Genomic DNA, 10782 nt, shown 5'->3' on the forward strand with positions numbered 1-10782 from the left:
CCCAAGCGGGCGTTAGTGCAACAATATCTGACGCTATTACATGAGAAACCACTAGCTATAGCCCTGCAGGAGACGGGCAAAACACCAAAACTGTCGGGATACCAAGCTTTTTCAAGTGACAGAGGTGAGAGATCTCGCGTCACAACGTTGATTAAGAGGAACATTGCGGCAATGGACCACGAAGTCAACTCGAGCGAAATTGAAGGAGTGCTATTAGAAATCCTTACTGGACGAAAAGAGGAGCCGAGCGTGTTCCTCTTAAATCTGTACAGTACGCCACAGCAGAAAAACGTGAGATTCAGGGCCCTCTTTCGCAACGCGATTAAGGCAGCCGAGACTAACCCCGTGAAGTGACTTAAAGTCAGTGACTTTAATGCCGGGCACCCGGAATGGGGTTACGCTAAACAAGATCCTAAAGGCAGGCAGCTATGGGAGGACGCGCATGAGCTGGGACTCACCCTACACACGGACCCTAGTAGTCCATCCAGGGTGGGTAACAGCGTGTGCGCAGACACCTCCCCTGACCTGACGTTCTCTAAAAATGTGACATCTAAAATGGCACAATTCAGAGAAAAATTTCGGCAGGGATCTTTTCATTCTGGCCTCGATCCTTAAAAAAGGAGTTAAGACGCGTCGTGCGCGTCAACCGCGAGTAACGGAATAGGAAATATTTAGGAAGAAGCAAGAAAAAGCTGCCACTGGGAAGATCACTAACATAGAGAAATGGACGGAGACCCTCATGCGTCACGTTGGAGATGCAACAAAGATACTTGAAGGGGTATATGCCCCAAAGATAGTTGATAGCAAACTGCTTCACATGTGGGAGGCAAAACATGGCATGGAGCGCAGACTAAAGAAGCAAAAATGGAACCGTCATCTTAGAAGGAGGGTCGCTAGACGTAGCAAGGAAATTGAAAATTATGCGATCAAATTATGGGAACAAAACTGGTGTAGCAGATGTGACGAGATGGAAAGGAGCATGAGCCTTTCCAGAATGTGGGGTCTGCTGAGACACCTGTTAGATCCGACCAATTCAAAAACCCAATCGGGAATTACATTATCAAAAGCCAGGCACGCATTTCAGGGAACAGATGCGGAATTTACGCACAAACTAACCGACTTGCGTACATATGAAAGTTGATGACGCCGACTACCAATCCGCAACGCGAGTGTGTGTTGCAGTTTAACACGAGGCCTGATCGGCTGCGGCGATGGCACAGTGCTCTCGGGCAGTGGCCAGCGAAGCTGATCTGTTCGCGCCGCGGCTGTTTCGAAACTCACTCACGGCAATTTTATTTCTCCGCGTTCGTCAAGGTGACCCTCTTTCAAAGTCGCGTTTATTTCCGGCAGTTTTCCGCATCGCGTGACTAACTTCAGAGCCTACATCACAAAACTGCATTTTTCAGGTTAGAAGCCCGACAGTGCTTTCTCAAAGAAACTTCGTACTATTGTCTACACTGCCGAATTACAGACGCGCGAAAACTAAAGATCAGAAAGGAAGAACGGACTCGTTTTACTGCCACAATTTGTGAAACGAAGTGTTTTTTTGGTTTCACGGCGCATAAGCAACGGAGGCTATCTTAAGCGATTAAGGCTTAGCTGTTACCAAAGAAATCATAATCACTGGTTTCATGTCAACCATGTACAATCATGAGTACTGGTCACTGTCCAAGGTAAATAAAGAAGAACATTTTGAAGATTCGGGAGCACTACGGCTCCCTTGTTCATTATAATTGTTCACTGTAATTGTTACGATAGTGAAAAGGGAGCCACAGCGTTCCCGAAACGTGCAAAAAAATTGCATCTTTATTGACCTTGGCCGCTGACCAGAACTCATCACCATAATACCTGACCAGACGGTAGGCCGTCAAACCGTCGACTAAAGCATGTGCAATTTGCCAGAAGCCGTGCCCCAGAGGCGTCTGAAAATACGTTCGCAGCGAAGGCGAATGCCTCCGACGCCACTTACTCTGTAACCATTTTCACGCCGCTAGCGTGCAAGGAATAGAGTAAACTTTATCTCGAACGTGACGGGAGCCGCAACAAAAACAGTCTGCTGCATGCAAGAACGCGTTCTTTCAGGAGCGATCGCTTCCTTTCCGTATTAACTTCACCTGTGGGATTGTATAGCTGTCTTCGTTTCTCGTGACCAGTCCTTCCAGCTGATCAGTTTGAGCCACATCAAGGCGGCCATGCGACTCGCAATGACCGCAGCGTCGGCGAGCAGTGGGTCAGTAGTCCCGGAACTCAGCCACCCGTAGCTCAGTGATGACACGTACAGACTGGTCTCGTTGGCAAAGAACATGCGGTCCGCCGTTCTGCTGTCCGGGTTGTCACGAAACCAGGGCACGCCCCGTCGAAATGTCTCCTTTCTAGCTTCGAACTCGAAGTTCAAAGACAAGAACAAGTTCCGGGGGAATCCCTGGGAGGTCAGGTGGGGCACGGCTGGCTCTCTGAAGACCAGGTCTCCAGGCAGCATGAGCGTTACGTTGGCGACTACGGCCCGGAAGTGGTCAGTGTCGTTTCCCGCTGCCATCAGCCGCCGAAGTGGGTCATAGTCAATGAACCGTCGCCGTGTGGCTTCGAAAATTTTGTGCAGCTGCCGGTCTTTCGCGGGAGTCGCGAGTGCCGCGACGTACGTTATGCGCCATAGGTGGTAGCTCCGGCGTACGTGCTTTTGACAGACGTCCTCGCTACGCATATTAGGCGAACTTAGCGTGCTGTCCTGTGTAATGTAGCGCATGGCTTGCAGAGTGACAAGAAGCAACAGGTAAAATGACGCCAGCGGCTGATGGTGCGCGTCTATCAGAAGCCGAATGTCAGCAAAGAGGCCCACTTTAGCTATGACAGAAATTATTTTCGCACGGTCGACATGTATAAGGAACTCGAGCAATATGGTCTTAAATTGGGATGCTTCAAGATGTCCGAAAGCATCTCTAATCTCCTTCAAATGCACGAATGATCGTCTTGGCGAGGCAGCCGGAAATTTCTGTTCCAACTTCGAGACGTCCGCATTGGTATAATTAGTGCCAAAGTGGGAATTAAGGACGGAGAGAGTGACACCGTATCAGGAAACATCGCAATTCTTTTTGTAGTCGCCGAGTCGAGGTGTCCTTCGAACGAACATAACCCATGGTCTTTGGCTTACTGAGCTGAATACTTCGAAGATGAACGGCAGGCCGTACCGCTTATTCACCGCAAGGCCCAAACGAAGTAAGCTTGCGCCACTTGTTCGCGTGGTGGTGTTGGCGATTTCTAGCACGGCCGCCGCAACATCCCTGGCTCGCTGGTCCTCCTGCCATATCTCTTTGATGCATGATGTGTAAAGGGTGTGAAGTGCGGCTGCAGCCTCACTGCCGTAGTCCTGGGTGCCCTTGATGATTTCAGAGGTGACATCCAACTGCAAAAAAAATGGCTGGCATTCAACTTGGCTCGAAGCTAGTTATACGAGCGTAATCTCTGTTAAGTATGGTGTCCACGTCTAAAATCAAATTTCAAGGTCAATATCCAAGGCTAAGGTCAGGTTCCCAATGTTGAAAGCCATATGATCACGTGGTCGTACTAACATAGATTGGGCCATACCACGACAGTTAGGTTCTGTTTGAACTTGGGAGACATGGAAGGACATTGTCGATGTGGCGTCTACTGTATCATATCAAAGGTCAAGTCCGAGGTCATCGGTAAAGGTTAAGGTCCGGTACCCAGTAGTCACAATAATGTGATCACATACTACCACATCTTGGGATCATACCACCCCGCAGTTATGTTCGGTTTGGTTTGGTTTAATGGGTTTAACGTCCCAAAGCGACTCAGGCTCTGAGGGACGCCGTAGTGAAGGGCTGTGGAACTTTCGACCACCTGGGGTTCTTTAACGTGCACTGATATCGCACAGTACACTGACCTTTGGAATTTTGCCTCCATCGAAATTTTACCACCGCGGCCGGGATTGAACCCGCTTCTATTGGGTCAGCCGCCAAGCGCCATAACCACTCAGCTACCGCGGCGAATTGCCGTTATGTTTGGTATGACCTTGTGAGGCATTGAAGGTCACTTTCCCATCCGTATCGCAATCGGAAGTTGTGCCACGAGGAGTAGAGCCCTTGCTCCAAAACTCAATAGTGGCATAGAGCTAAGCGCCTAATTCAAGATCTTTTCGGAAACTTACAACGATGCCCTGCAGGAACCCAAATCTCCGAAACGCGGTCATTCAAGGACACTGGCGTTACACCATTGCGTCATTCACCGTAGTTAAGGACATCTAGCGGTAATCAACAACAGAGTTGTCGGTAGCCACCTTTTGGGTGCGTTTTGTAGGCAGCGCAGTACTAACAATGTTGCAAGCTCGAGAAAAGTTAAAGCGAAGATAATGTTATTGTTCGCCACATGTCTTAAGTAGAACAAGACGCGGTGTCTCGACACTAGACCTTTTCATGACACAGCTGTCATGTGGAGCTGCTCCTGTTCGTAGCCACTGCTTAGTCCGTTGATGATACATGCAGGTTGTGGTTGATTGATATTCAACAGGAACTACGCTGGCCAGTTTTTCCGGGAACTGCCCAGGGTAAAGCTCGCCTCGCCATTCTTACAGCTTGTCAAATGTGTAAACCTCCTCCTTCATTTGCTAAGAAATCAAAATATTACCTACGTGGTTAGGAAAGTGGGCGCTAGTTCCGACTGGTCAACTGAGGTCATGTGACTGTAGTACGTTCGCGCACAACGGCTTTGAAATGGAGGCTTCGAGTAAAGTGCAGCAGAAGTTTCGAGCTCGAGCGCTTAAACACTCCAGAAGTTTGCCTGAGCTTGCCTGCTGACAGTAACACGGAACTCACTTTTTCAATTTTAGGTGGTGAGAAACTGCCGAGTATGCCGTCGGCGGTACGCAAAAAAGAAAAATTAAAATTCTGAAAGCAGCATTATCAGCCTAAATATACCCACAGCAAGGCAAAGGGCTGTCTCGTAACTGGCCACTTAACCTCATCTTGTGTCAGCTGTGGTTACATTATCCCCGCAAAATTCTTAGTCTCCTCTGTCCACTTAGTTCTCTGCCGCCCCCTGCTACGCTTGCCCTTTATTGGAATCCGGTCCGTTACCCTTGACGACCGTCGGTTATCTTGCATTCGCATTACATGTTCTGTTCATGGCCATTTCATGTTTCTCATGTTCTTGATTTTGAGTAGGAATATCAATAACCCGTGTTTTATCATTAACCCACTGTGCTTTCATCGCGCCTTTAACTGTACACCTATAATTTTCGTGTCCTTTGGTCGCTGAGGTTTGCTGAATTTAAGTTAAGAAATTAAACCCCCCCCCACCTCCCCCTTCCGGGCGGCGTACTCCAGGAGCTTGAATAAGACAGGGTGGCGAAGCTAACAGAAAATTGCCGTGCGCTTTTAGTTCTCCCCGATTATTAACCGGTATAGATAGCTGCTGGACCAACGAACAGTACAGTGTATATAAATATAGAGATGTCAAGAGTTGGCCGGTAGGGAAGAGGTTACAATATAAATAAACACATTGTGATCAAATTGAAAGCTTGCATTCTACTGTCTCATGTAAAAGTACTGGGCTTCTACGACCGCACATCTAACTTGCTTTTGTCTAATGTGAGCTAATTAGGCTATAAGTAGACACCAATTCGAATTGTGTGATCACGCAAAACAACACCCACGTGTGTCCACTTTGCAATTGTTCATTCTTTCTCTCTCATCACCGCACTTAGCAATTACCAGATTTGAGTATCTTGATATATAAAAAACAGATGTGCCGAAATTTTTACAGGCCTAAAAAAAGTGCCACCCCCTTTTTTATGAACTATTTTTTATGCCTTGACAAGTTGTAGAGAGAGAATGCCAGCTGATTTAAAAATCCAGTCTTGAAGTTTACGCCGCTTGTAGCTGCCTTCTCAAGATGAGCAGAACTCCGATATAAGTTTTGCTCTGCCTTAGTTAGAATGGAATGAAAAAGGCAGCTTGCGAGAATACGGCACGCTAAATATTTCTTCCCGCATTCTTTTAAGAGTGTTATGAATTGACAACAAATCATGATATCATGTCTAAATTGCGAGTTATTTTTGTGCTCAATGATAATAACGTGCAAAGTAGGCAAGTTCACTTACTCACGTTTTCTCATCCCATTCTCACTGTTGATTTGAATAATTGCTGTCTGTGTTTGGCAAGGACTTATAGACCAGCTCCCATATTTATTTTCTAACCTTCCGAATCACGCGAAAAAACCTTAGAGAGCGTAGTTTTCTAAAGCTTTCGCCTTTTTTCTGAGACATTCCATCTCTGATTGAACCGAGTGCACTAATCCGACCTTTTAGTTTCTTGAGAAGCGTCTGTGAGTTGTATTTGTTACATGTCAACTGCGAATGATGGGGTTTTAACGCCCCGAAGTACACATCGCCAATGAGACTCCGTAGCGGTGAAAGCGCCTGCACCATCGGCGCGACTGTCAGCTGCCGGCCATTGAGTTGCAGTCCGTTACCACGCGACGCTTACTGCGCATGCACAAGCAGGCTGATACACTTTTACACCCAGCTTCAAAAGCATGCGTCGTAATCGCCTTCTCCAACTTTTTGATCTCCAATGGATTCAGTGGAGCTAGTTGGCATACAAATTCTTGTCCGATAGAAAATGAGGATTCCCTCAACGAGGGCATTCTACGCTAGGGCTCGCACCGCCGCCCTGTGAGTACGGATGGAGTTCAAACCTCCAGTTCCTTAAGGGGCGCCGACATCGCGCAGCGCGTTGATGTTTTTGAATATTGCATAGGTAGAAATATGGCCGCCACGGCCGGGATAGAGCCCGTAACTTTGGGATCAGCAGATGAAGGTGTCTGTTTACTGCGGCCAATTGAATCTGACCAGAGCTTCTTTTGAAAAATGTTAGGCTTCTTCTCAAAAAGTACAATAGCAATTCACTATCCTATCAGGTCCAAATATAAACCGAACAGTTCGCAACACTACCCGTAATAGAGCAAGCATGCTTTGATTATCCAACATACACATGGAAGTACTGAGAAAGGGAATGCCTTTTTGAATAGTGAACGATTTCTCGGCAAATTTTACAGAAACACGGAGTTTATTTTCTTCTTCCAAGTATAAAGGGCACATGGTTTCAGCTGTCATAGCCTGAGAGCCTCAATCTCGAGAGTGTTAACTAAGTGGTGAATTTCATATCTATCACGCCAGGCGGCATTTCACAAAACTGTCTCGTGCGACCACCTGGGCGGTGGGAGATTTTTATGGCGTCAAAATTCTGCAAAAATGAGCGAATCGATAAGGAATGCAAATTGTTTGCAAATCAATACCAGTCAGAAGTATTGGCTGCAGACTCGATTCAAAGCCATATTTTAAAATTGCCGCACCATAGCTCCCGCTGCGGTGGCTCAGTTGTTAGAGCGCTCGGCTACTGAGCCGGAGTACCCGTGATCGAACCCGACCGCGGCGGCCGCGTGTTGATGGAGGCGAAACGTAAAAGACGCCCGTGTGCTGTGCAATGTCAGTGCATGGTAAAGAACCCTAGGTGGTCGAAATTTCCGGAGCCCTTCACTACGGCTTCTCTCATAGCCTGAGTCGCTTTGCGGCGGTACACCCTTATATACTAATAAACCAATCTCATCCTTTCTTCTGTCACTCTCTCCTCTATTTCTTTCTTGCGGCGCGGTTCGGGTGTTCACCAAAATGTCAGACAGTTACTGCGCCATTTTTTTTCCCATAAATTCGAAACAGTTTGTGCTATCTTCGCTTCCGATACTTATGACAGGAGGGCTTTTGCGACTAGAACACCACAGCAGCCACTTCCAAATACCCGGGAAGGGCAGAAAATTGCAACGTATTTCTGAAGCAGGCGTTACTACTGGCACTGCCGACGAAACATGAATATTGTAAGAACCGCCGTGGTGGCTCAGTGGTTATGGCGCTCAGCTGCTGACCCGGAGGACGCGGGTTTGAACCCGGCCGCGGTGGTCGAATTTCGATGAAGGCAACATTCTAGAGGCCCGTGTACTGTACGATGTCAGTGCGCGTTAAAGAACCCCAGGTGGTCGAAATTTCCGGAGCCCTTCACTACGGCATCCTTCATAGCCCGAGTCGCTTTGGGACGTTAAAACCCCATCAACCATGATATTGTAAGGCGTGCCAGACGTTGCTTCACTGCAACGGTATAAACCAGCAGGGATACGACCGGAAACACTGTAAACCTGACTTGTCTAGTGCTTCGGACATAATTTTTCTCTTTTTGTGTTGCGGTTCTTTTTTTTTTTGCTAGTGCACCCTCGCGGAACCTAGAAGTGTGGTCTCCGTGCGCAAGCGGCTCACCAGCAAGTCGCGTGCCACGTCGCGCTGGACGAAGCCTTCCTCGAGGGCGTTCTTGCAGATGTACGCGAAGAAATTTGTGCACGGCTGCTGGTTGGCGTCGATGGCGGCGAACAGCGTGGCTGCCTCGCTGGGGCAGCAGAACTTCGTCCCAGTGTCACTTGTGTTCACCCTCTTGGCAGCCCAGTGAACAGCGAGCCAGGCCAGCGCGGTGGTGGCGGTGGCTAAAGCGGCCCCAGATGCGCAGCTCAGGCAGAAGCCTGCTGATCGTAGATCCTTACTTCGCAAGATGGAAGTCCGAGTCGCGGGGCGACCGGTGCCAGTTGGCGAAGGTAGGTCTTCTCTCGTCGGCCGAGCTTCCATCGTAGCTGTCTTCTTCTTCTTCGTCTGGAAGAAGGCCTCGAGGAGCGCGTGACGCTGTTAGAGTCCAGCGCCCTCTTGTGGAAGTGTTGTCTGCTATACGGCTCGTGCTCCTGCGGGAGCTGCCCTTCTGTATTTTTCAAGGTCGGCTGAGAAAAAAAAACAGCTTCTCTTAGCCCTCTAACTTCTTGCATGAAAGAAAGAACGACCTATTTCATTCACAGTTTTGACAGCGCTTTTAGATAACTTCCGCTAACTTCCGCTCTCTGAATGGAACCGTTGGGCGTCCACATTAGTTAAGTGTTTTGAGATCCAAAAATTCCAGATTCTTCTAATGTCCAAGAAATTTATTTAAACCAGATTGTGGTAGTTCTGAAAAAATGGAAGTCTGTAGTAACGGCGACGTTTACCGCGTTTACTTGAGGAGTCGCACGAGTGCCTTTCATTGCTGCCTGACTTCAAGCATATGAGATGTGCGTTGCCTCGGCTCATTTTCTGTTTGGAGTAGGCGCTTATATAAGGTGAGTTTGGGGTTGTGGTCACAGTGCAGCTACTAATGTCGCTTGTTCGCCCACAGTGGGTGACTAGAAAGAAGAATTTTTTTTATCTCCTCGCAGATGTCAGCGCCCGTTCATGCTACTAGTTGCAAAACTTCCCATAGGAAGGAAAGAAAAAAACGTTTATTCAGAGGGAAGAAGAAGTTGGTTGAAGGCAAGCAGGCGGAGTCCTGCCAAAATCCCGCCATGGGTGTGTGCCATTAAGACTGTGGACATCATCACCATCAGCATCTTCAGCCCAAGACTCCTGTGCCTCTGGCCGGCGTCGTCGAGATGGCGATGAACGCCCCTTGGGATGCCAGGTTGGCGCTGGTGAACCGAACCTCCCACTGCATCAGGAGAGAGAAACGGAGAATAAAATTTTATTGTAAAAAAGGTGGCCGGAGATGATTGTGGGTGTGGCGCTCAGTTCAGGACTCCAACAGCTTCCGCCGACGCTTTGGTGACTAGCGCCCCCTGGTTTCCCAGGGTGGCATAGGGAGCGTCACCTCCAACTTCTCCTGCGCCACGATGGGCTGCTTAAGAGGCTGGGGTTTGCTGTGCATGTCCATGTAATATGTGTGAACATATTAATAAGGCCACATCAGGGTCATGTATCTGCGCATAATGTAGGGTGAATGCGGTTTGGGTGGTGGAGATTCGGAAAAGTCAGTGTTTGGATGCGTTTTGGTTGATAGGAGTCCGCCGGGGAATGCTGTTTATGTGGCGAGGTGTAGAGTCGCTGATTTAGGCGAACGGTCTCTAGGCGGGTTGAAAAATGGGTTGAGACGCGGTAGAAGATGCCGTTTCTGTACGCCGTTCAGAAGTTATATTCTCGACCTAGCGCGTCGGCCCTAATACTGCCTTAGACAAGTGCATGTCCTGGGGCTCAGGTGATGACGTGATTATGCTGGAGATGGCTGCTCAGAATGCGGAGAGTGGCGCGCGGTACACGACCACTACAGTGGGCTCCGCAGGTGGCTTGGGAGCCTAAAAATGTCACAGCTGTGTTTTTGGGTATTGCTAATTTTGATCGTGATGGCTATAGCGATGGCTTCTGCCGTCGCCGGGTCCGATTCTGTGAACAACGCTTCAGGATAGGGGGTTGGTTGGGCATACGAAACTGTAGCTCACCAGAAACGGTAGCTGACCCGGTGACACACCGACTTAAAAAAATGTGGCAGGGGAAATGCAGCGCCTGAATTGTGTTTGTTGCGCCGGATAAACTTGTAATACTGTAGAAAGTTGCTAATGACGTCTGCAATAAGAAAATTGCTAGTTGCTTAATTCTTCTAAAGCTACATGACGGAAACTAACATCCTTTGAAACCAACGAGGAAAGGGATGTCTTTTTTAGTTTGTAGTTTTTAATCAAATGGGAGATTAATAAAAGCAGAAAAACAACAACTACATGCCGCCGGTGGGGTCCGAGTCCATGATCTCCGAATTTAGCTTCTGGTGCTTCACAAACTGCTAGGACGACGGCTGTCCAATCTGCTGCATTGGATGGTATTGATGTGTAGTGTAAGCGAAACTTTAGTGTGTTCACCAGCGCCGCCATCATCCCCAG

At 48.3% G+C, this 10782-nt stretch overlaps 1 protein-coding gene across 1 annotated transcript in view; it reads left to right on the forward strand.

The window, feature by feature from the left end:
• LOC149328020 (uncharacterized) overlaps nt 1-9491 on the forward strand; it is a 30874-nt gene extending 21383 nt beyond the window's left edge. Inside the window, exons 8-9 of the mRNA XM_089561302.1 lie at nt 8500-8649; nt 9295-9491. Coding sequence (XP_089417428.1) covers nt 8500-8649; nt 9295-9438 — 294 coding nt within the window. The 3' untranslated portion in view covers nt 9439-9491. The remainder of the gene's footprint in view (nt 1-8499; nt 8650-9294) is intronic.
• The last annotated feature ends 1291 nt before the right edge of the window (nt 9492-10782 follow it).

This window comes from Amblyomma mixtum, chromosome 9, assembly GCF_055824585.1.
Source record: "Amblyomma mixtum isolate Tamu chromosome 9, ASM5582458v1, whole genome shotgun sequence".
In the NCBI taxonomy this organism is placed as follows: domain Eukaryota; kingdom Metazoa; phylum Arthropoda; class Arachnida; order Ixodida; family Ixodidae; genus Amblyomma; species Amblyomma mixtum.